The 27,074-nt window shown below is 42.1% G+C and overlaps 1 protein-coding gene across 3 annotated transcripts in view; it reads left to right on the plus strand.

Moving 5' to 3' along the window:
• zfhx3b (zinc finger homeobox 3b) overlaps positions 1–27,074 on the plus strand; it is a 218,663-nt gene that overhangs the window by 148,667 nt on the left and 42,922 nt on the right. For all 3 annotated transcript variants that reach the window (XM_019886699.1, XM_019886698.1, XM_019886700.1), the window contains one exon: positions 5,664–5,895. In XM_019886699.1, the coding sequence (XP_019742258.1) occupies positions 5,664–5,895 (232 nt within the window). The remainder of the gene's footprint in view (positions 1–5,663; positions 5,896–27,074) is intronic.

The following is a 27,074-nucleotide window of genomic DNA, read 5'->3' on the forward strand; positions in this document are numbered from 1 at the left end:
TCCATCTTTAGCTCTCTGCCCACAGGTCCATTTTGTTTCTCTCCTTCCGCCCCAAGATAAATATACGGCTTGTTTTTATTCCCCGGTAGTGACGGATCATGTTGAAGCAAGTAAAGGAAGCACTTTTTTGAAAGCGGACCAGTATATGGTGGAGGGATAACACGCATAAGGGGGAGGAGTAAAGGAAGAGTGAGAATGAGATACAGGAGGCTTTATGTTGCCAATTCAAGGGCTGGAATACTCCACGAGCTATCCTTGAGGCATGTTGCAGCTTGCTGGGCCTAAGTCAAAGCAGCCACCACACTTGGAAGCCAGAAGGGCGGCCTCTGCAGTTGTGAGCTGTTGTTTCGAGCTGCTGGCACACCCCGGAATCCCGGGCCAAGCTCTGCTCTTCTTTGCTTCGCTAAATAGCCTGCTTCCATTCCAGGGGAATCCCAGAGTCACATTCAGTGTACAATTGCAGTCACTGCGCGCCACAGCCATATTTTCAGCCTTGAGGTTTTTTTTTTTTTTTTCCTCCCAACATTCATCATCGGCATCATTATAATAGATAAATAATCCTGATTTAGCACCCTTGGCAATTTGGCACCAGTTGTGCAAACACTCTCTGGTGTTTTTTCAACTTTTGGATGTAACAGGAAGCTGCAAAAGACACCCCATAGACATGTTTGTCCCACAATGAGACTTCAACCACAGCTTTTTTTACTTTTCGCCCCAGTGGGCAGATTTTATCCTAACAGCGTGAAATAAATTTTCTACATGAGTAAACTGTAACCATTAGTGGCTGAATTTTAATGAAGAGATCTTAGGACTTCCATGTGTCCGTATTCTAACCTGTGCCATCATTCAGAAGAGAAAAACTTTTTGGTTGGGGGGAGAAGAGCAAAGCAATTTCAGAGCCGAGTCTCCCTGGCTCTCTCAGAGGGAGAGGTTTGGCAGCTCCCTTGGAATTGATAGCTATTTAGCTCACAGATAGCCATCTGTTTTAATGCATTAATTTTGTATTAACAGCACTGCCAAATGTAATGGTGGAAATTAGGGTATGAACTTAATGGCTTGCGGTTTCACGTGCGTGCACAAGTCTGTCTGTGCATGTGTGTTAATATATGTTGTGCTTTTTGTCTATACTTTTATTTGTGTCTGTGTGCGCGTGCTGTATTATAAAGCTCCATTGGGAGCCATTCGTCGGAATTACCGTCTCTTCGTCTCCCATCCACCCTTCCAGTAATACCCACCTCCATCTTGCGTGAGTCCGACTCTCTCAACAACCACACAGTTTTGTGTTAAAGGTGCACTTTTACTTGCGCGTTTAAGTGGATGGAAATGTAGATGTATGCCGTGCTCTAGGTGGGTGGTGAAACTGATACAGGCGAGTGGTGCCCACTCAAAGGGCAAGGTGCACTGTGGAGTTGTGAGTGAGAGGATGGGGTGGTGCCCACACCGTCCCATCTCTCTCTCTCTCTCACTTTACCTGAAAAAGCATAGAGCAACTGCCTCCACAGAGAGAGGAAAGGAGCTCTGCGGAAAAAGCTTTGCTAAGCCATCATAGACTTTTTAAACTTTGTAAAAAGAACTAAGTGTTGAAGTGCACCTCATGAGAAGGACAAGTGAGAAAAATATTGGAGCATATAAGGTCATTTCAAGTCATCTAGTCTGTCTTTGATTTTACAGGCCAAGAGATTCAAATTTTAAATATCTATATATTTTAAATATCTATGTAATTGTATATATCTTAGGGCCAGGTACACATAAATTTTGTGAAGCTGATGCCGATTCCGATATTTGGCAGGATAAAATTCTAATTAATTGTCCTATGAAGTTTAAAAATACATTTTGTGGTCAGTTAATGCATACAACCGTAAAGATATGCAGTACAGGAAGACCTTTATGACTCTTTTACAATATGTCGTCCTTCAGTATTTGTTCAACTTTTGAACATAGAGAAAAATCAGCAGAATTTTTTTTTCGCCCTGGGGGGTGGGAGGGGTGTGTGTTTGAAGCTCATTGTCTTTCTTATCTTGTAATTTGTAAATGTGTAATGAATAGATGGATAAAAATCAACACATCCCATCACTGGTGAATGACTTTTAGAACACATTTCAGGGATTGTTATTTCTCTTGGTCAGCATAAGCATCCTAAAGCTTTGCATTATTTTGTTTCTTGTCTTATCAGTAATTTCTTGACCTTGACTACACACAAACAAATCTTTTCTCTTTTTTGGTGTCATTTTTAAGATCAGACTTCCAATGGTTAATGATGACGATATTAGCATACAGTACACACCAGTACTTGTGCTGAACGCATTTGAGGCCGTTACACTTATTGGATCCATGCCCCTGACATGGCAAGCCTCCCCCGCTGCACTATGCTCCACAGCACCCCTTCTCCTGAGGCCTCCATAGGGTGATTAGAAAACCCAGAGCCATGCAGAACAACTCCTTCCAGCTTAAACATGACTTTTTCATTAAGCTGGTAAATTCCTGCACTCCAGTTGGAGGTGATTTATCAACGAGGGGCTTCATTGCAGATTCATAGGAAACAGACACAGTTCTGTCTGTCTTGTGCATTATGTTAGTGTGCACATCTGAAATAGTGGCGGAGATGGGGCCAACTCTGTTTACTGTATTTTTTTTCCACCCCGAGAAATACAATCTCTGAGCATTTGATAATATGAGTTTTATGCTATCATGTCGACTTAGTGCTTCTAGACTGTAAGTGAGTGTTACCTTACTGACCATCCTCGTGGTTGAGCTCCCACCGTGTTAACTGACTCCGAGCTGCCCCCAGCTGCCCGGGGTCATGGCAGGAGCAGAGGTGGCGCAAGGGCTGCTTTACAGGTACAATCGTTTGATGTTATAGACGGAGCTACAGGCGCTGGAATGAGCCACTCTTAGCTCTGTTGAGGCCACGGTCCTGGCCAGTCAGTCTCCGAGTGAATTATGGCTCATGCTGGAGCAGCCGGTCTCAGGTTTACTCCTATATAAACCCCGGGCTTTTTATGGGAAACTATAAAACTCCCAGCATTTTTCCCCTACCTCCTGAGACTAGCTTTGAAGTTTTAGTCAGGTGCTGTCATTTTTTTTTCTTCTCCAACTTGACTTCACATAGATTTCTGGGGCTGTGAGTCATTTGCAGTGAAAATTTGTTTTAATTCAGGACATCTGTGAGGACTAAGAGCAGTTTGCGTTGATGGATTTGGTGTTGTCTATTACCGAATCTCTCTGCGCCTCACTTCCGATGCAATATTTGCGCACTGAGGAAAAGCGGGGGGAGAGAGGGGGTCCTCATAATATCTACCAACACCTATTCATGACATCATGGATAGCTTAAAATGAGGAGAGAAAAGAGAGCATGCAGAGACAGAGCCTTTTGCAATCACCTAATAACTCTATTACACTGCACTGTGGGGCTTACAAAAAAAAGGAGGTTGAAGAAAGAGCTTTTCTTTTTCCCCGGAAGCGATGTCTTAATACACATTTTAGTTGTTAAACAGACGAATATGAAGCAAAGAACAATGAAATACAATCTCTTGCAACTCCTCACGGAAATATTAAAAGATTACCAGTAAGAAACCAAGAGTGGGAGAGAGCGACACAAGCCTGTCAAGGACGTTTACTGTTATTGAAATGTTCATCCCCCTTTTCCCCTTTCAGTTTATATCTGATTTGAATGGTATGTGATTAAATTGCTGATGTGTGCAGGACATCTAGCTTGGTTTCGTCTTGTCTTCAGAGACTTTATATGAGGACGAGGGTGGAGATTAATGATCTTGTAGAGAGGTTCAAGCTTTATGCAGAATGTGGGGGAAAATATTGGCAGTGCAAAGTAGACTCGGCTTTATTGCAACTTGAATCTTTCCCGCTTTTAATTAGATGAATAGAAAAAAAAAATAGTCGACTGCATCGTTTATATCAACAGTTAAAAACAGTCCAGGATCTGGTCACTGGCCAGTGGCCACATCATTAGGTACATCTGCACAATACAGGCTGCTTGATCCAAAACTCTGCGTACACTGACTGGTCATGAGACAACTTTCCAATATTACTTCCCTCGATTCTTCCTAAATGTTACTTTTGTAATAGTTAACCACAAAAATACAATAGTTGTAAAATTAATACTTCAGTTAAAGCTGAGCACTATTATACAAAGGAGCGTTAACTTACAAATGTATTTTTTTTTCCATGAGCAAGCTTGTAATTTTTCTTCTGTGTCAAATTCATTTTCCCTGCAGAAATGAATTGAAAATGCAATTAATGTGTTCAACCCAAAACATATTTTCATGGAGAGGGCCAACTCCCAACTTCCTGAATTCCAATTGGTCACCAATACTAGCGTGCTTCATTTTCTCACCTCTGTTATGTTTGGATGTCGTACAGTAGTGAAGGGCCTGACAACTAATAAGTGTATACTTACTCAACCAAAATTAGTATAGAATGCTCGAGAGACGTGTGTACAAAATGAGCCATCGTAGGCCAACTAAGGGCCTGTCATGGTGCGTTCAGCCAGGGAACTAGAGAGTACCAGGCTCTCTCTGTTGATTGCGTCAGCAAACAGTGACCGATTCAGAACTAATGGACGTTGTTCGCTATGCACGGACATTTTGAATTCCAGACGGAAACTGCTATTTCTGCAGATTGTACCCGTTAAATCCGGTGTCCGTTGGTTCCGGATCTGTTAAATCGAGGTCACGACATATATTTCTTCTTCTCAAGCCAGAACAAATGGAAAACATCTGCTGATTGACATTGATTGCAGTCACATCAAACACTCAGTTGGATGCCGCCGGAGTGTGATGTTGAGGTGTCAAATGACAGATGTGTTTCGAGTGTCCATGCAGAGCGAGGGGCTCTTAAGAAGCAGCCAGTGAGATACTTTAAGATAATGGTCAATAACTGGCTTGCACACACCAGGTCCGGTCTTGCATCATTGATTGAGCAATGCAGGAGGTAATTAGACTTGAGGCTCTGGTGTGACAAGACTTTGTAGTACTATGGCGTCACTTGGGGTGTATTTTGATACTGCTGGGTGAAGGCTGAAGGCTTGCACGAGGGTCTCTTTTTAGCCACGGAGGAAGTGATGGGGTTGACAGGTCAATACCGATGCTGATTTACTGTCCTCCAATGGTCATCCTCCTGTTGCGGAATTTTCCGGTGGCCCTCCTGCCTCTCAAGGCCTGCGTTGCCGCGCTCCATGATGAAGCTGGGATTTAACTCGCCGTGATCAATATTTAGTATCCCGAGCGTGAAACAGGCAGATGTTTGGAGTTTCCTTTTCAGAGGCGGGAGGCTTGTGTTGAGTGAAGGGAATCAATGTTCTTTCCGTCTGCTGGTCTGCCGTGCTCCCGGCTTCTGAAGGCTCGCTGATGCCATTGCTGTCCGCCTTTGCATTCGGGAGACTTTTGTGTTCCCCCCAACCCCCTCCCCACCCCCAGGGCTCTCCTGTCCTGTTAGGGCGCTAATACAGACACTCAGTGCAGACAAAGTGCGCAGTCCAAACAGTTGTTCTGAAATGGAAGAGGTCTGGATGTTAAACAACAGGACTGTGATTGGGAATTGATTTGTTCATTTGCCAACTGTGTGAGCGAAAGTACCGTCCACAAGAACCACTTTCTCACTTTTTCTCTCCTCACTCTCTCTCTCTCTCTCTCCATTTCCTCCCACAGCACCTGCAGCAGCACGAAAACGCGGTGGAGGGTGATGCCTGCTACTACCACTGCGTGCTGTGCAACTACTCGACCAAGGCCAAGCTTAACCTGATCCAGCATGTGCGCTCCATGAAGCACCAGCGCAGCGAGAGCCTCAGGAAACTGCAGCGCTTGCAGAAGGGCCTGCCCGAGGACGACGAAGACCTCAGCTCCATCTTTACCATTCGCAAATGCCCTTCTTCAGATACAGGTTAGACGTCTTCTGTTGTTGCTCTCATCTCTGTTTTACATTGACTGTGTGGGCAAAATGTCTGACTCAACTTCCCATTAAACCTAAAGGAAGGGGACATGAATGAAAATGTCCACTTGATTGTCCTCTTGCATCTATAACAAGTAGCACTCCTTTGGGAAGACTTTCTATAAGATGTTGGGGTGTCTGTGGCAGTTTTTACTTGTTGGCCTTTGATGAGATTCAACAATACTGATGTCGGACTTGAGATCCTTGAGAGACAGGCTCACCATGTTGAGCATGGTCAAGTTCACCTCAGAGGTGTTTGATGGCGTGTGAGTCAGGACTCTCAGGTTCTTCCAAACCAAACACATCTAAACATGCCTTTGTGGACCTTGCGTTTTGCACTTGCAACAGGAAAATGTCCTTCCCCAAATTGTGCCATCAGAGTTGAATGCATAAAAATGCCCCAAATTAAGCGGTCAAACACAAACCCTGATTGACTATTAAGTATTTAAGTTTAAGTATTTAAGTATTTTATTTGTGCTGCTAATACTTTTGTCTTTTTAGTGTACATGTGCTAAGGTCACTGTATTTAGTCCTAAAATGCAATCATATTCATAATGGGCTGAACTTCAACAAGATCAAGAATCCAGAGGCCTATGTTTTCTGTACAAACAAAACAATAAATGTTAATCACTTAAAATCAAAACTGTAGTTATTTTTTGCATCTATTTAAAGCCCCTGTAAACTGAAAATAAATGTCTTGTAAACTGGACCCAGCACAGAAATGAGTATTTTTAACAACCCTCAAAAAATTCAATAATTAAAAGAATCATCACCTACATTAAATGAGACTTCAAAACCATGTCAAATCATGCCTGAATGCTGTGAGCATGTTGCTGAATGCGCTAAAACCGCCCAATGCTGAACTGCCAACTGTCAATGAAATACCATTTCTATAACCTGGAAAAATGGATGCTACTTCGGTCAGCATCCTTTTCATGCCAACATATAAGTGCATGTTTGAGCCACGAAAATACATCCACTTAAAGCCTTCGGTGGCTGGAACGCATTCCGCCAAGTCGTCATGGGGTTTTTCCATGACGTGACAATGAGGCACTCTAAAGCAGCCATATCAGGGTGAAGCCTATGTCCGCACTCTGGCTGTAAAGATGGACTTGCCTTTTTGCATACTCTCCATGATGTGCGAGCACGCACAGCTGACAATGAGATGCTCTAAAGTTCCTCTTATTAAATTTCCCCCTCAGGGACGATGCATTTTCAGGTTGTCGGCATAGCTAGCTAGGTAACTGTATGTTGCAAATGTCCTGGATGAACACTGATGCAATCAAAGGTGCTCAATGTATATAGTGGGGAAGGGCAACTCATGCCAGATTCCAAAGTGTGTCAATTAGCGCTGTTTTAGCCATGCAACCCCCAAAAAGATAGGAAAACTAAAATAGTTGAACACTATGCCTCCACAAATGACGACGACATAGTTCTCAGTCTTCGGACAGTTTTTCAGCAAATATCCTCAAACATGTATTTCGAGCCAAATCCCTGAGTTGACTTGACAGTGGCTTTAAGACGCAAGGAGACAAGACCATTGATGTTAAAAACGGGAAGAGTACTAAGTCAAGAGGCAGTTGTGGCAAGGAGAAGGCCATCAGTAGACAAAACGCACTTGCTAGGCTAAAACAAAGTGCCCAGACTGCTCATTTATTATGGACTGATTAGGATGAGCGAACTGTGGTCAATTAACACGCTTTCTTAGCAGAGATTTGGTTTTCTAATCACTTTAACTCGGGTGCCCTCACAAAGGGGCTCTATTGTGTGTCCCGGCAAGAGGGAGACATTACATCCCTCGCACACATACTCACTGTCTATGTTACGGAAGAAAAAAGGGCAGACTGTGAAGACGCTTTGTTCCATGGAGGCAGGGATAATGAAGCCAGCGGCCGGGAAATTGCGCAAAAGGCAGTCACAGATCTGAAGCAAATCATTAGAGAACATATTTAGCTGAGCAATTAGGGACAATTAAGCTTTCTGCTCACTGCACTCCAAATATGTTAATGACTACAGTACAGTGGACAAGCGAACATGCAATGGCAAGAGGAAAGGCTATTTAGGTTAAAAGGGTTGGGAATTTACTTTTCCTCTCTTGTGTAGATGAGAGCGGAGGCACGGTTTGTACTTACATAGTTTTTTTTTTCCTTTGGCGGATGTGCTTATCAATCCGTTTTTTTTGTTGTTTTCTTATTCATTGTTTGATGTGCTTATTGGCCATTTTAGGATGAAAGCCTAAGGTTAGGGCTAATGGAGCCCTTCGCTGTGGCTGCACGTGGATTATATCGCACTCACAGACACACAACTGCCTGCGGATCTTTTCTGTGGAGTCACTTCAGTTATAGTCTCACAGTAATGATACTGTGAGGACGCGCCATGAAAAATACAATTGTTGCCTTATATAACAATCAAACAGCCAAACCACGTGGCGGTTCAAACCGATTTCTTGAGTCTTGTTCAGTACAGTGAGGAGTTTTCGTCAAAATAACACTTTTTGGTACCCTGACACTCAGGTAAGACACACTGTGGTCTGATGATTGGTTGAAAGAACATGGGTTACTTCATTCTACCCAAAAAGTACACAACCTGCATTTGAAGCTTCCCTAGCTCACAGTTGAGTGCATTGAATCTTATGATAAAACAGTGACATCACTGGCACTCCATCATCAATGTTTATTATTATCTTTAACGCAAAAAATAGAAACCACCAGCAAGTCTTTTCCATGAAAATCAGAAGTTTGTTCCCCCCCACCTCCAAATAAAGAAAAAAAAACCTAAATATTGGGAAAAAAATCAGGGAATAGGTGAATTTGCCGGCGCGGAACGGTGAGTATACCAGGGCCCACGGTATTCTAATCCTAATTGTTAGTTTGACTTGTTTGAAATCATCCTGTTGAATATCGTTTCACTCTAGTCCCAACTAACAAAATAACTACCGGTACATTGAAAAACCACTTTCGTGAAAGATATAAAAGTAAAACCAATAGTTACTTATAATCAATAAAAAAACAAATATAACTAATACAAAAAAAACTAAACTCTAATATCTAATGAAAACTGAATAAAAAATATATAATAAAAAATATAAAATAGAATTAAAAATCTTAAACTATTATCACCTTCTTTGGCATGCCTATTTGGTATATATCTGGTCACCCTGTGACAGTGTCACACTCCAGTCCCTGTGTAGCGGACGGACACTGCTGCAACTCAAACACATCTATTTTGATAGCTCAAAATTGGGTTTCAGATGTTGCAAAGCAGTCACTGAAGTACGTTTAAAATTGCCAAGTAGCTAAAACTAATGTTGTCTTAAAATTACGCCATCCCAGTGTTCATTGTACGTGACCTTTTCACCGGCCAATTGGCTTGCCACCAAAAGGGAGTTTCTCCACCATAGGGACTTGCGTGTCATTATAGTGTGCCTTGAAGGTTTGGAGCGTGTTTAACGATGTTCAGATGATCTAACCCACCCACAGTAAGGCCTCCTTCACTAAATAACCTTTGCAGTGGTCTGTACTTTTGATGAAAAACTGATGTCTCAGGCTCCATGCTTATTAATAGGGCCCACTCATAAATCGCCTTTTTGTGACAGATTCTACCGCAATGTCAACTGAAAGAGCAGCACAACTCGAGCTGTGTAGGCTTTCTCCGCATTGACAAGATCAGGATTTATGTTGCAATAGTCGCAGCAAAGCGATTACAGCAAATTGTAAGGGTCTACGCTAGTGAAAACAGAGTTGGTTTAAATGTCTGTCCCTGTAAACTTTCATTCTACTTGGCAAGTTCCCGCAGTGTAATATCTCCTATAAACCGCCCCAGGCCTGCTCGTAGCTCCTCCCCCTCACGCAGCTGAACCTTTTATTCCCTCTTAGTGTAATATTTAATTTCCTCTCCATTAGTACTTCTGCGACACATGGCTCTCTTTTGTGGTCAAAGCATACTTGCTAAGTGATGGAACCTTGCCTGGCTTGTTAAAACAAAGTTGCCCCTGGAACTGTGGGTCACCTGCACGGCAATTCCGTGGCTTGCTGCTGCTGTTTTGTGATTCTTAAGCGGTTACGGTGTTAGTTGCTATTTGCTTCCCTCCCCCCGAACCCCCCCCAAAAACGCCCAAGATTAAACAATGGAGTAAGAGAACCGTCAATTACATGTGGTCGTCAACTGATACCTTTCTATGACATTTCCATGAGTAATAGACTGAAATGAGGTAGGCCCATATGCAGCCTTGTGTGTGTGTGTGTTTTACATCCACCCACTTTGCATATTAATGTTTCCAATGAGGGTGCAGGAAATGCAGGCTCCAGGGATTTAGTGCCACATATTCCCTCCATGGTGGATGTCTGAGGAGAGCAAAATACAGCAGAAATGAGCTTCTTTCCAATTAGACTGACACAGGAATAAAGGCCTACATTGTTTTAACTCTTACTTCTACTGGCAATGTGCTGCTGAGGCAAGTTGCTCGGTGGCCCCGCCTCCATTTGTCTTCTTTAACCCTTTATCTCGGGGTGAAACAAAGGAGGCCTCAGTGGGAGCCCAGCCACACAGCTGCCCTTTGTGCAGAGACGCCTGACGAGAAGCCACTTTTTACTACACTTACTGCACACACTGGCCCAGAATAGGCCATTAGCAGAAATGCACTTCGTCTGCATTTAATTAGGCACACCCAAAGACCAACTCTTTTCCAAAGTTCACTGTTTCCTGTATTTTTATGTAATGGCCATTTGCGGGGCTTTAATTGTGCCAGATTGTTCCTAATAGATTGTATATTGTCAGTCATATAGTTCTCATTCATATTTAGTTGGTCAGAATGTACTGCAGCTCGGGAAATGGTGGTGGCTCTTTTTTTTTAGGTCAATGTACACTCGCTAGTTACAACATTTGACACCGAGAGTTCTTTCGGGTTGTGGTAGTCATTTACAGTAGCTACACAAGGGCCAAAATATTTGAATACATTACCCCACAGTATGATGCAGTACACACAGTTCAACGGTAATGTCTGCCCAGGAAAACCCATTTGCTGTATTTAAATGTAGCTGTTGAGTTGGAGCTCGTTAAAACTCACCAAATGTTGCCCACTAAAGCGGATAGTGTGTCTTTTCATAATGTATTTTTTTTTTTCGTTCTGAAAACATTTCATGAAGCTAAAATATGTTTCTTTGGTGACATCCAGCATGTGTATGTGTGTTTGCATACATGTGTGTATGGAGGAAGCAAAGATTGAGAACAAACGTGGTTGACAGTGGATTAGCTCCTGCTGTAAATCTTCCACAGTCACAGATGGCAGGCTCTTGATCTCTGGGCTGTGACGGCTTGGCTCTCAGCACGGGAGGAAATCCCTGCCTCTGTGGGCTGAGGAGGCCGGGGAGGAGAAGGTTGGAGCTCAGCTACACGCACGGCCACTAGTCATTGTTAGCCGAGTGTGTAGACACAGGAGCCTGGGGTGTTCAAGGGCAAAGACTGGTTTGGAGAGGGCTTATTATACTGCGACCCTGCGGTTGTTTCGTCCACCACGGCACTGGAGCTTGTAAGTGGAGTCTAAACCTCCAGTTTAGATCAGTGTTACTTTTAATGTCCAGTTTGAGAAACTGGCCAGAGGATCCATGTGCATTATTAAATGGAAATGAGACAAAAGGATGCATACAAATGACTGCATAATAGCGGTATCCAAAATGAGATCCATTACTTGTTTCACTAAAAGGGGTGCACTTCCAGGGTCACACACCTAATAGCAAGGCCTGTCCTGACAACAGATGCATTTCTCTTCCCACCCCCCTCTTCTCTCATGCATAATTCTTGAGACATACAAAAAGCTGCGAAATAGGCTCGTGACAAAGAATATCTTCCCTAATGAAGCAAATGCAGGGAAGTCACTTGCAGTTCACATGCTTTCAGCAGGATCTGTTAACAAATATGTCGTTTTATTGAACTGTACGTTTTCGTCCATTTGTCATTCCATCACACAGCATGCCTGGCTTCCCGCTGAGGCTGTTATGGTTGAACTATCTGCATGTCCAGTGGCCAGCCTAAAGCTATAAGAGCCAGGTAATATCACAGTTGAGCCAAGCCACGCTCTGATGGCGTGCAAGTGGTCATACCTGAGCTTTTTCTCCCCACAGATAAGAGCAAAACAGACAGTAGCCCTTTTCTGGAATGTCTTCTTGCATTCAGGCCAGTTGAAATGCAAAGTAAACCTTTCCAGAAACAGGATATTGTAGCTCCTAACCACCAGAATCCTGTCCATGCCACATTATGGCCAATCTGAAAGTGTGTTGCATAGTCAGACAGTGGTGCAATGCGCTTTTAATAAAGGCGGGTTATTGCCCTGGTGATGCAGAGTGGATATGAGGATGAAGACTGTGCGGGCTGGGATGAGTTCGGGCCCCAGAGGGGCCTGCAGCTCAGTCAGACCTCCGTCAGCCGCCTGCCTCCTAATCCCTGTCCGAAGGGCATCGAGACGGCATAGGAAATTGTTTGCTGTCCACGGAACGTGCCAGGAAATTCATAAATACCCTTTTACTTTTCTTCTTGAAAATGTTACAGAATACGCAATATTTATTAAAAAGCCAAAGCAATGGCTTTAAAGATTTATCTATCAGCATTTATATGACCCTTCTATTCCTCTCAAAACAAGCGAGCCTTCTGTTCCCTTTACCATCTGCTTTGGTTTGAATATCACCCTGTAACGAAAACAAAAGCCACTTTGCAATTTTAAACTATTATTGTGTCCGGTTTTGAGACTTTATATTAAGAGATGAATTCAACGAAAGACAAAATCAAACCTCAAAGTGGCCTAGCACACCAAATGAAGTTTTTCTTGACCAAATCCTGTGCGGAAAGCCATGATGTTTGGAGAAGGGAAAGGCCCATTTAAAGCGGAATGTGATTGGACGACTTTGATGGACTGATGACCAATGCAGGGTTTACGCTGTCCTTCGCCCAAAAGTCAGCTGTGAGAAGGCATTTCACATTATGCTTAGCATTGCGCAGTGCATTATCGGCCAACACAGTCATTGTTTATGTGCTGGTGCGACTCGCAATGGCATATGAGCACAAACTGCAAAATGTTGAATTCTCATGGCAGTATGCTGTGACCATAGACAGCGCGTACATTGCGTGTTCTTTCTCACTGATATCATTCACGAAAAGAGTAAAAAACATTGTTCACTATGCTAATAATGACGCTAACAAGCTCTAAGTTCCCGTCTGTGAATGCAGTAGTGTCCCCTAAATAGCTCCGGACGACACCTGACTGCATTTGTTCACGCCGCCATGTTGGCTGTTCAGTAGCGAAGGATTAAAATGGAGAGCCACGATAAGTCAACATTCCATCCAGGGGAATTTACATCTCACGCTGAGGACATAATGACATACATGTGCAAGGTGGACAGGTGGGCTATTCCAGATCAATTTCAAAACGCCCTAAGTGCTTTTTACATACACAAACGTTTTTATGAAACAACCAGTACAAACGTAGGACAAACAAATCAGACTATTTCCAAATTTTGTGAGGTGTGAGGAGGTAGCTTCACATAGGTCTTGTACTATTATTATTAGGTATGCTAGCATGCTGCCGTCTCGGTTCCGGTTGCCGGATTACGTCTTTCATCGAGCGGCAAGGACACTCATTGCAAGATTTTGAAGGTTAATGAAGGAAGGAATTTCTTTTTCACGTCCCTAAAAATAACTATTTTGCAAAGGGGTAACTCTGTGAAAGACCATTTTGAAAATGTAATCATAATTCACTGTGCAATCGAGTTACATTTACAATACTCGATTAACCCATTCAGTAATTGACTCTCAGTAATCGCTGCACAGGCGATAACCACCACTTTGAGAAGGATCCCACTTGTCTGTCTTGTTCTTAACTCTTTTTATGGCTGCACTAGTGGCTATGCCTTGGTTCTTGTTTTGGTAGCCTGTAGAATGCTCTCCCCTTCTTTTGTCCCCTTATGTTGTGGCACCCTGGCCAACGACAGCTGTCTACCATTGTAAAAGTGTGATGTTTCCTCAAATTAGAGACAACTTTTCTCTCCTGCCAAAATGGCTTTAACATTTGGCGCAGAGCTGTGTGGGAATGCGTGATGTCAACTATTGGGGCTCTATCGGCTTTTTTTCTGCCACCATTTATGCCACATTATAAATAAAAGCAATGTTAAAGCCTTCAAACTGGCATACCGGCATACTGTGTAATATCAGCATACACACGGCGTCAGATTGGACTATGAAAGAGTACGAGGGGCTCTGCCTGTCATCAAGCCCATTTTCAGAGCGGCCTGGTAGCACATTATAAGATTGGTTTCCCTGGCTCATCATGTCCAGACCAAGCTCTCCTTGAAAACTGATCCAAAAGATAGACAGTCCATCAGGAGACAGCCATCTCATTTGTTCTTACGTGTTAATGAGTTCTATTTTCAGGCGCAGACGCTTTGCTGCTGGATATCGGCGCAGAGGTGGCGGCGGTTGGTGTTAGTTGCTGGGTGGTAGGATCTTGAGCAGAAGGAAGTAATGCAAGGAGTCCTGCCGCCCCACATGCCACTCACACGGAGTGACCACAATCCCCAGAGGGGCTGTCACTCAGGAGCTCAGGATGGAAGTCAGTGGTTCGGGAAAGACAGAGACGGCAGAAGACAGCAGATTAGGTGACAAAGACATTCTGGTTGTGATAGCTTGCGTTCTAGAAACAGCTGTCTCAGTTGAATATAAGTGCATGCAGTGAAGGAAAAAGTGAGAAAATTAACGACTATAGAGCCGGAGGCATTTACAATCTTTCAAATAGAGGTACAGTAGTAGCTACTGGTACTCTATTTCAAGGTCAGCCCGCACTAATACACCCCATGGGCTTTATTTTTTGGGACCTATTAATGCTTTGTACCATTTCCGGGTCCAAATAGGTTAAGGACCATATTATGCTTTTTTTGAAATCCTCTTAAAATTCAAAATTTCAAGGTTACAAAAGCATAACATTAAAGTTGTACCTCCCCAGTGACGAGCCACTCTCACCTAAAAGTACAATCGTGTACTTTAGTTTCTGAGAATGTACTAACAGTGTTTGCATTATTGAGTGAACAGTGTTGCACACAGTCTCAATTTGGCCATAGGCACCATGAGAGAAGAAGTACGTCTCGAGTTTGGGAACTATCGAGTTTAGGCTAGGAAAGTTTTATTTAGGCATTTTTAATAAGCCCGTTTGTGTTCCCCAAGAGATGCGTTGGATCAAAGGCCATGATCTGTACTATGGATGAGCTCACCCTTGGGCCCAGAGGAGAAGACTGGCCTCGCTGACAGCCAAACAAAACCAGAGAGTGAAGGATGCCCTATGCTGCAGCATGTTGCCCTCACACTTCCAAGGCCCCTGTAGAATGAAGCCAGATGAAACAAAGACTTATGTGAAAGCGCAGACGTTGTGATTCATTATCCACTCCGACACATGAGCCTGCGCAGCGCGTATAAGTGTTAAACATCCCTACAGCCAAACAACATGTACTCTATCATGGTGGTTGCACACACACACACACACACACACACACACACACACATGCACACGTCCTTGTCTCGCATTAGCAAAATGAGTCCTCTCCAGCATCTCAACCATATCAAATAAAAGCAGCCCGGGCAGATGGCAGCGATGGGAGAGGTGCCGAAATAATTCAGTAGAGAACCTCTCTAACCTTTACCTGTGGGCGTGAGCACCAGTCATTGATTTACGCCGTGGCCGACAGCGCAGCACCTGAGGAGGGAAGAGGAGGAGGGGGGTGCCGAAAGAGAAATGGTTGAGTTTTGCTCCAAAATCACAAAAGGAGTGGGAGGAAAGCTCTGCTGCACATCAGGTCAGTCAGTGATGGGGAAAAATGGCATTTAGGCTAACCCTCCTCAGATGATGAAATATAGTTGAACTGCCTCACCCTCAGGCCCCTGCTAATTCTGCCGGCTATCCATTAGCATGCCTGTGTCGCCGAGAACTGTCTGGTGTCAACGGATGCTGGCGATTGCCTCAAGAGGCTGATGTTGATTACAAAAAAAAGGGAGGGGGGGGGATAAATCATAATTACACTGAGAAAAAAACTGGTGTGTTAAATTTACTCAAATTTATTCCGTCATGTGGTTGCAGGAAATAAAGTCATCAAGTATACCATTCATCTATTTAAAGAATGTATCTAAATCCAGATGATTCGATTGTGTGCAGCCACTTGACAAAATAAAATTGAATCAATACAACACATTTCTTTCAGTGGAGAGTCCTGACACACTGTATGAGTTATACAAGTACCATGATCCTTGATTTGAATCGTATCTTGTCAGTTTGGAAGCAGGATGAAATTGTTCATGTAGAACTTATATATTTGTCAGATAGTATACTTTCAGAACCTTTTTGTTTCATTTTTAGTTCAAAAGTTGGCGTATTAACAATATTATCAGAAACTGTGCACACTTTGGTCCTGTGACTTGTCACAGCAATTTTTCTTGAGTCTTCTGACCAAATATGTGTTTGTAAGCTTGTAGTTGTTTAAAATTGCCACTGTCAGGATGCAGGCTGCAAAATCACTACTTTTCAGGAAGGACAATCTTGCTTGAGTTACCAAACACCCTGTTGTCCACGTAATTTGACCTTACAATGCTGTCATGCACCATGCACACAAAAGGATTCTAACATTATGTTTATTTGCTTAGTTAATTATTATTAGGTTGTTTTTTTTTAAGCTAATTTACTACACATGCATATTTGCACATATGGTTGCAAAAAATGTAGCCTATCTCAGCATTTTGTAATGTATTCTTGTTCAACTCCAACTTTTGGCAATATCTCAAAATGTATCATTATCATTGTCATGGCAAATATGTTGAGACAGCTGTCACAGACTCTCTGGGCGTGTGTGCATCCTAAATGTTCTTGTTAATATTCGGTAGTTGCTTGTTGCTATAATACCAGAATGGCTCAAACTACCAGAGACAGAGTCCTTATATGATTTTACATACTGTACCTGGCCAATAAACATAATTCAAATTCAGATATATGCACTGTAAAATGTCATTAGATTGTGCATGTTTAACTCATGTGACACATGCACATCAAATTGCAACTCAGAACAAAGTAAGCGGCAATTTGCTCCGTTGAAGTATAAGCATAAAATGTGTAAACACAACAAGCGAAATATGGCCAAAAGTGCAGGCTAGCTCAATATCCTGTTAGCTTACTGTGCTTCCAAACTAAGATTGCAAATATATTAGTATTCGTCAAAGATGTCGTGTCCTTTAAAAGCAATTTAGCAGTTTATTAATAAATAGAATTGGGGAAATATTTGGGACCAGGAGAAGAAAGTCATCTCTAAGCATTACGATGAATAATCCACTGTTTAGAAAGCAAGCAAAGGTCAATTTTCATGCTACTTGCTCAGTAAGCAAACAGCAGAGCGCATCGATTAAGTTCAGCTGCAGTGCACAGTCGAGAGGGAAGAGCTTGCAATTTGTGTTCCCCCGTTAAGAGTTAGTTGGCTATAAAGAGTGGGAAATGTGACATAAAAAAAGATCTACTTCTACAGTATTTTCCACTGAGGATTGCCACTCTCACTTTGTGGACGTTGCAGTGTTGTAATGGTACGTGTAATTCTCGAAATGATCATGCTGAGTTTTCTCCAGGAACGTAAGCCGATGAATTATTCAACTTATAAATAGGAAATAAAAATGTTTTACCCCTTGATGTACTGAGTGGAGTGTTTACATGTGTAAAATTCTTAGCAGCTACATATTAATTTAATGCAACATTTTTTTCCCTCTCTAATTACATCACATTGCGCTAAAACATCCCAAATGTGTATTTTTTCCAGTAAACAGTAGAAAATGTGATATTTGTGAAGTACACTTCATATATTTAATACAACAATACAGAGTAAAACATTTCTTTTCATTTTACATATTTTTGCTGGAGATTTTCGTTATGTTTCACATTTACCTACCATGAAAATGTGCATACACAAAAAGTGTGATGCATGAAGTGTTATCTGTGTCTGATGTGTGCAGGTAGACTGGAAATGAGAGCCTGGCATGTATATGTTAAATATTTCAAGCACTTGGGAAAGTGAGATGGGGCACATGTTGGTGTGTGAGGCATACAATGGAGAACAGAGTGCGTGTGTTGGCGTCAATGTCACATGTCTCCGTAAATCCAACAGGCTAATGTTCTGAGGCTAGATTTAAGGTTGCGCGGGGGCTGGCATGGCAGCCCGAATTAGGAAAAATAGGGCGTTTTTGTCATGTAAAATGGTCCAAAAGAATCTAATTGGCTGGGGGAGCGCGGAATGGCAATGGCGTCTTTGTTTAAGGGTCCTCCGCAGTCACTTTGCCAGGTCCTTTGTGCAATGGCTACAATAGCATTAGTTTTTGCCCTTCTTTTCTTCAGCTCTCTGCAGTCAGCTCATATCCGTTCCACTCTGTCTCTTGCTTCACTTCCACGCTCCACCAAGGCTGGGGAAGGGGCTAAGATACATGCCCCCACCCCATCGCGATCACCTTTTTCCCCACCGTCACCGCACCGTTTACCAAAGTGCTAAACCTCGACACCCACATGAGAAATGCCTTTCCTTTGCAGGACTCGCATTTGGATAAAGAAATGTCATCTACCACAACACAATCACCATATGAATTGAAATTCATGAATTGAGTCCAACTAACACGTATCAAAAAGCCCATGTGGGCCTGTTTGTCAACGAATAAAACAATTTGCATTTTATTCAATTTGACAGTCGGTCACCCAATAGACTGTACATTTTGGGAAAAGCTGTTTTAAAACATTCTTTTTTTCTGCTTTTGCAAAGAAACAAAAGTTCACTGTTATTGATTGAGGCGTATCACACAAGAAGGTCTGATCCTGTATATCAGGGGTGTCAAACTCATTTTTGTCGCGTGCCACATTATAATTACTGTTTCCCTTGGAGGGCCGTGATGACTGAAACTACCTAAAGAAGTCAAGAATAACGTTTTATTCAACTATTGTTTAAGTAACTATAATGAGGGGTTTGGTAACAAGAAAATGCTTACAATATATCACCGATTTATTACATATGAAAATTTGAAATTTTGGTACACATTTTAGCAAGTATCATGGAAGGTATGACACCTTCCATGATACTTGCTAAAATGAAAAATTTGATTTGCTTTCGTGGGCCACTTAAAATGATGTGGCGGGCCACATCTGGCCCCCGGGCCTTGAGTTTCACACCAGTGCTGTATATCATCACAGCTGTGATTCGATTATTGAAGATAATTGGTTTTATGCAACAGCCTTGCGATTGGCTGGCAACCGGTTCAGGGTGTCCTCCGCCTACTGCCCGAAGACGGCTGGGATAGGCTCCAGCACCCCCCACGACCCTTGTGAGGATAAGCGGATCGGAAAGTGGATGGACGGATGGTTTTATGCAACAGTTCCTACAGACACCATTTGTGGTTAGTAGCTAAAAGTGACAACAACTTAGATTTGGTTTGTTCATTTAACCAATAATTCATCTCCACCAACACAAATAGCAGCAAACAGTGGCGACAGTTGCGGAGTTAGCAGCTAGCAGAGCATGCTAACTAGCCAAACAATTTTTTGTCTTACTGCCTCACCTGTTGGCCGATTAGTATACCTCACATCAAGTCACATCACGCTATTATGTCATTCAGTGGGCACTCTTCGACAAGCAAAAGTTACACAAAGCAGTGCAAAATTAAGTCAATGGGCTTTTTTCACATAATCTCCCTCATTGCATCAATATAGCAGTTATATGGATTAAAAAAAAAAACAACACATTTTTCAAGGAATTGCCATCACAGACATGCACCATCTTTGTAAGTCCACCTCCAAAAGCACCAAGCAACAAATTTCTCGGGTTATTTAAGAAGAAAATATCCACCATTCTCTGTATTTAAGTCATGCATTCAAATGTGTGTTTTGTATCATTAGCGTCAAATAAAGACAGACATTGGAAGTTAGTGGCCTTCTGCTTCAGAACCATGAAGACGCATGTAAAAGCTCACAATCTGAATGTGGGGCTGCTTAACATTACGGATAGCCTTTCCTCATCTTATCATGTATGGAATTGAATGTCGTAATCGGATTTGATGAATCTCTGTTATTCAAATGTAGGATTAATTTAGTTTTCCTGGATCTCTTTCTTAGACAAGTCCATTTCGCACGTTCATGGCTTCATGCACTGTGTTGTGTATCTTGTAAAACAGGTTCTCAGGTTCTGGGACAGAGCAATACATGTAATCATGAGTGAGCTCAAGATTGCGAGGAAGTTTGTAGTAGTTTACAGCCTTTGATGGTGGGCACATTGGAACACAGGGTTTGTCTTGCCTTTGAAATGAACAGCTCCATCTTTTTTGACGTGTCATACTTGGCTGCCTACTCGAGACTATGGAGATACGGCTCTCATATTACACGAAACACGAAAGTGTTTTGTCCTCATTCTATGCCCGTATTGATGCGGCGAATGAACACGTCAGTGTCATTGAATCACATGCACACACCTGGAATTTTGCGGGGACGTATCCAAGCTTCTCTCCTTTGCTTTCTTCCTCATCTGTCGGCGATTCATACTTTGAAACAAATTCTGTTTCTCGAAATATGTTGATCTTTTAACGACCAACAGTAATGTTAGATAACCACTGATGGTTGACATGGGCCATATTAACGGATTCGAACACCTGTGTGGCAGGATGATATGTAAAGTAAAAAGTCTCATTGGTGTTGTCCTACCTGTATATGTCATCACTCATGGAATCAGTCTTATCCACTCAAATTGCTTGATGGTATAGTAGCTATAAGTTTTCCAAATGTGGCATTCAATAAAATTAGTAGAATAACTTTGAACATGCCCCACAATGGGCACCCTGTGACCTACGATATGCCATCTGAAATGATTACCCTCAGTTGAAGCTTTTCATCTGTGTACTTTTATCCGGAGCAACAAAAGTATTCATAGGCTACAAAGATGTGTACTTAATGTACTGTGCCTTTCCTCATGTCTCTTCTGACCAGTTCTTGCATATCCTGTCATTAAAAGCATTTCATGATGCAGATGATGCGAACGAGACATTGTGGTCTCATAATGGCACAGTAAATTATCGGAATTTGGTATTCCGCGGCAACAACAAAGGACTTGTAACAGGTGATTGAGTGACGCCTCGACCAAGGTCGCAGGCTCGCCCCACCCTACAGTCAGCAGCTGATGTAAGTTGCATGAGCCTGACGAGTCCAGTTAGTGCTGCGTTAATGGCCCTGCGCCTTGTGAAGGTGTAATCACGCGTGACAAAACCCAGGCCCAAGTCACTAACCCAGGAGTCATTTTCTCTGCATTAAAGTGTCCTTTTTTTTGTTAGAAAGGTCATTCATAACTTGGTCGCACTGTTGATGTACAGTGAGAGATATTGATTGATTAATGCATTAAGTGCTCACAATCCATTAGGTTCTGTGAAAGGGACGGGAGGGGGAGACGACTTGCTCTTTCTCACCGTGTATATTTCCACCTCTGCCTGTCATTCAGTGAATGTAATTTCTCGCTGGCAAAGTAGAAGAGACAAAACCTGAATATCTGCCAAGTAGCGCATTCAAAAGAACATTGGCTCTCATAAGTGTCACTTCAATTACACTGAAAAGCCCGACAACGATTTGCTCCTATATATTCGCCTTCCGTGCAATATGACTGACAATGAAATGAATGAGACCGTCTTCTGTGTAGCGTCAACTAAATATGTATGTATGTGTGTGTGTGTGTGTGTGTGTGATATATATATATACACACATATATAAAATTTCCCTCCCCAGACTGGTGGTTTTCCCAACCTCGAGGTGGCTGCTTTACTATTTAGTGACAAGGAGGAGGAGATGTGCCCTGCATGTGTCCTATTGTGTCAGTCATTAGCGTCCAAACACGGGCTGCATTAGAGATTCATAACTGTGTGCCATCTCCGCACCTTTCATCTCCACAAGGGCCAGCTCCATTAGGATCTTTTATCTTTGTGCTGATGGCTGCTCCTGATAATGGGGCTGCCGAGAAATCCCAAAAAGTGAAGACTCAACTCTGACACTATTGGCCCGCTTTAAGTAGACCTATATATCAGAGTATAGAGAACGTATAGACATATTTGCTGCTTCAAAAAGCAGATACGCATCCATTGATACTTTGTAGTACTTTAGGACCCACTTAGCATTTATGAGCTGCATATAGACATTGTAAGCACAACATACAATGTAATAAGAGGTGATTAACGTCAATGTCAGCCACCGTAACTCCTCCTCGAAGAACACATGTCATGTAAATTGCACAATCCCCTGCAGTACAACACGTGGAGGAGGCAACTTGAATCTGTAACTATGCAGCTAGTGATGCTCACCTTTTGTGATTTGTTGAAATATGACCACTATCATCAGCCCCTATTAAGTAGCTGACATATACATGGTATGCAGTTAAGTTAAAGTGAATTTGGTGATTTTTTTTTTTTTTTTTTTTTTTTAATGTTTGCATTTTGCGCCATTCTACACTTTAAAGAAAAATGCAGATTCATGTTTCTTGAAAAATCAACATTTTTTTCACTTGGAAATTCAAAGTAAATTTTACAAGGAAAGTTTTTGAATACATTTAGCTTGTTTATTCAAAGAGAAGTTACTTAAGAGCTGAGAAATGAACTCACAACCTTCAGGTTGGGAGATGGCCACTCTATCACTGATGCCTTCGAAAGGAGACCCAAAACAATTGCTCTGGCGGCTCTCGGGGCTTCCACCTGACACCAGCGATATACTCTTTACATACAACAGGAACGTTAGAAATAAAATTAAATATATAATAACATTCAGGGTCGCTATCCTTATTACATCAGTGTACTCTCAAAATGATTTTAAAGACGCATGTAAGGGTTGTTTTAACAAAGTCTGCGGCTGATAGGAGCTACAGGACGAAATGCAGCAAGAGGCTTTTATTTGATGAATCCCATTGAATTGGAATATTGATATTATTCTCAACGATATTACTATGAAAATGCATTCCTGATATCCCACACATAATCTCAGAGATGTTTCCTTGTGCAGACAAATGCATAAGAAGGGTGTATAAGTTTATGCATGCCAATGTTTTCCGAATGTTCCAGTAATTATGGAAAATATTCTTCCTTCTCGGCTATGCGTTCCACAGCACAGCAAATCACATTTACAAGGCAAAGCAGAGAAGGAACACACTGCATAATCATTGTGTTTAATGCTCTGGTCATAATCCCAGGTTTTATGACGGTTTTCTAATGATTTTCTAATGATGTTAAATGTTAGTAGAGAATACAGCTATAATTTGAACACAGCGGTTGTTTTTTTTTGGGGGGGGGGGGGGTTCCAGCGCTCTATCAGCGTACCCAATTGCAACTACAATGAATATTGCGCTGGAAATGAGATTTAAGAGCCATCCCTTTTGGTGTTTTATTTTCCCGTCTCCTCATCTGCCATAAATCCTCATTGCTGTGCTCTTGAAGCCTCTGCCCTTGCCTACCATCCCCAGGTGGGAATACAATTAGGTGCAGGGGCCATTTCATTCAGTGCCTCTGTCTGTCCGAAGCAGTCATTTGTTTAAAAAAAAAAAAAAGAGGCGTCCCAGTTGAGAAACCTTGCAGTAGGCTCCTGGGAAATATAAAAAACAAGAAGAGAAAATGGTGACGAAAAAAAAAAGAGAGGAAAGATATGCACAAAGCAGGAGGAAAACGTCTCCTGAGTTTGTCACATATAAACCTGGCCTTTGATGAGTGTCAATATCGAGCAAAATGTGTTTTGAGACAAAGGCTTTGTCTCCTTCCTGTGCCTTTTTCAATGAATTACACCTCTCCAACCCCCTACCACCAGCTTTTTTAATTAAATGGCTGCAGCTCCATCTCTCTATCCGTAGCTCCCCATTACAGAGGCTAGATAAGGGATTGCTATCTGTAGCATGTTAAGAAAGGCTGCCGGGCAGCCCAGCCTCATGAAATTTGTCACAAGATCTCATTTTCCTCATTGCCAGATGTGATGCTTATAATTGATGTGGAGGCAACAGTAATTTATTGGCTATCCGCAATTATCATCCCCTTCTTGTGCGGAGGATGTGACTGCAATTTATAAGTGTGACTATGCCGTGTTGCGTCCTATAAGGGAGCACACAAACACATATGCCTCCATTGCATAGCAAGCGTTTGCCTCTGAATGAATGGTCAGTTCTATCAGATAACAGCCCATGATATTGCAGCCGCATTTGGTTGAGGTGTGTGCGCTCAGTACACCAGCTGGACATTCACACGGAGACCCAGAAGTCTGGGAGGTGAGCAGGGGGGGCAAAGGAGGGCGGGCCGGAGGGGGTTGGTGCCGCCACTCTTTGTCCACAGCTCCTCCTTATGTCTTTGGGCCTTGTTTTCACATCGCAGGAACAATGATGCTGGCGATACGTGATTAATAATGCTGACCCCTGGACACTTAGACGGTCCTCGATTCCTGACCCTATTTTTATTCGCATTTGTTGTGCTCTTTTGCTTTTTTTGGGAAATGCTACAAAATGCAGGGCTGGTTTTCACCTGCAAAGATGACTTTGCTGGAATTTGTATATTCTATATTTTTAATTGGCAAGATGCCTTGTAACTTCCTACTTCGACAGGGGCATATCAGATTCTTTCAGCTGTTCACATCATTACAGAGAACAATAATAGTTTTGCCTGGTCGGTAGAATGCAATAAGACACAAAGTGTTTTCCTGGAGAGCCCCCAATTGTCGATGATACTGAATATGTTCCCTCTAGTGCTTAGCAAATGTATTACACCATCGACCAATGTCAGCTTTATGCCACGGCTGCTCTAAATTATACAGCATTGGTTAACCCCAACATGATTCTGTAATATTGTAACTTCTTTAGAATAACACACTATTATATGGACCCTGAAAATTGCCCTTAAAATGTGACTTTCCTTTGTACTCGTGGACTTCCTAAATTTGCTTATATCAATGCTCAAACATGTATCTGCAATTCAATGGACATTGTGCTGCTCCTTCTGGTACACTGAAAAAAAAAGGCACATTGAATTTACTGGAAAGTGGTTGCACGAAATTAAAACATCTGGATCCAGATACAAATTTTTAAATCGGTGTGTAGTCTGCTTAAAATATGGATCAGATCATTTTATTTCAAGCAAATAAAATTGAATAAATTCAACAACAACCCAAAAAAAAAAAGAAATCAGTGTTGTATGCATGTCTTAGCCACCTTGCGGAAAGAATAATCGATATATGGCGACAATCTCAGTTCCTCAGCATGAAGCCGTAGTAATATTAGCCACTCTTCGGCACAGATGCTATCTGTTAGGACATTTCCACTTATGTGTAAGCATGAAGATAGCGGGCTTAAACTCAACTCAACTCAACTCCAGTGTATTTACAGAGCACTTTCAAACAACCATTGCTGAATACAAAGTTATGTGTTTGTTTTAAATACACAACATGCAATTCTCTTTGTTTCATGTTTAGTTTGAAAGTAAGCTTCATTTGGTTAGTGGCATTAAACAGCTTCATTCACTACCTGTCAAAATGCTGCTCGTTGCAAAATGAGTTGAGTTCACTGCCACCATACAGCACTTGCATCTCACGTTTGTCATAGAAAAAACAAAAAAAACTAAAACAAACGGCAGGTCACCAACATATTCTCGTATGTAGGAGCTCTTCTCGAATGTTTGCTTTTACAAAAAAAAAAACTGAAAATGAATTAAGCACTTTATTATTTTGTGATAAGATTTTAAATGATAGTAATTTCATTGGGCAGAAAAAAAAATATGTAGTTGTAGAATATTATGACTAATTCATTTTTGACATCTCAGTGAAACCCGGAGAACTGTCTCAAATTTGCCGAAAAAATTAGGTGAACTCAATTTGGAATGACTCATGGTAAAATGTCGGAAACTCAGTAGAAATGAAGGAGTCTGCTTTAAGGCACTTCATGACGCTGGATGATCCCTGAGACAAATTTGGAAAGATGGTCTAATAAATATGTTAAGTTAAAAGACATTTAATCAATTCCACAAAAATGCCGAGCTCCAGCGAAAGATCTCAAGCGCTGTTATAAACACAGATGCTGTATTAATCATCAAATTTGTCATCATTATAATACAGACGTGATTTGTAGTGTCAAAACAAGAGGCAGCAAACTGCCTCTTGCTTGACTATTTGATGATCCAAATAAATCTCGACCAGTTGGACCCTTTTGGTTTTTGTTCAGCTGCAAACCTCACTTTGGGGAAAAATGGTGGCATGTCATGGACTTGCAGCCTTTTGTGTGCTGCGCACCATAGACAAATAGGTGGCACACATTTTCCTGTTGCACGGGGGCAAGGTCCGCGGTCGGAGTGGATTTCTGTCACGTTGTGGTGGGGAGGAGAATGAGGACTACGAGGGCGGTCACTAGCAGCCCCTCCGAGCATGCTCCATTTGTCTTGGGAAAAGGAAACCTGTTTGTTTTTGTCTACCTGCCTGTCGTGTGCGGCTGCCAAATTAGACTTTCAAATCAAGAAGCCAGTGGGGGACCGCGACACTACTTTTCTCCTTCCCTTTAATAATCATCCCTGTTTACTCTTCTGGGAGTCATCTTTCTGTAATTTTTTTTTTCTTTTCTTAAATGCGCCATCTAAGCAGGGAGAGTGTCTTTAATAAAGCAAGCAGGCAGAGCGTCATTCCAACATGTGAATTGCACAGCAGAGAATTGAGAGATGGAAGCAATAGAGGAACAGCAGAGGTGGTGGGAGGCGGCCGGGGGTGGAGGTAGGGATCGGGGGTTACGCTGCACAGCACCCATCACGCTATTATCTTTATGGCATAGCAAAACATGCTTCAGGCAATCAGCATGAAATTGTTAATTGCTCAGCCCACTTGTGCATTGCTTTGGGAGGTCCCACAGTGGGCAAGTGTGGGCTCCATGTAGTAATGCTGTACGACAGGGAAAAAAAAAAAAAGAATTCCCGATACTGGTCATTTTTAAAATTCAGATAGCAATATATATCTATAGATATATCTGAATTTAAAATTTTTATCTATCTATCTATCTATCTACATATCTATATATCTATATCTATATATCTATATAGATATAGATATATAGATAGAT

Source organism: Hippocampus comes, unplaced genomic scaffold (genome assembly GCF_001891065.2).
Source record: "Hippocampus comes isolate QL1 unplaced genomic scaffold, H_comes_QL1_v1.1 scaffold261, whole genome shotgun sequence".
Classification (NCBI taxonomy): Eukaryota; Metazoa; Chordata; class Actinopteri; order Syngnathiformes; family Syngnathidae; genus Hippocampus; species Hippocampus comes.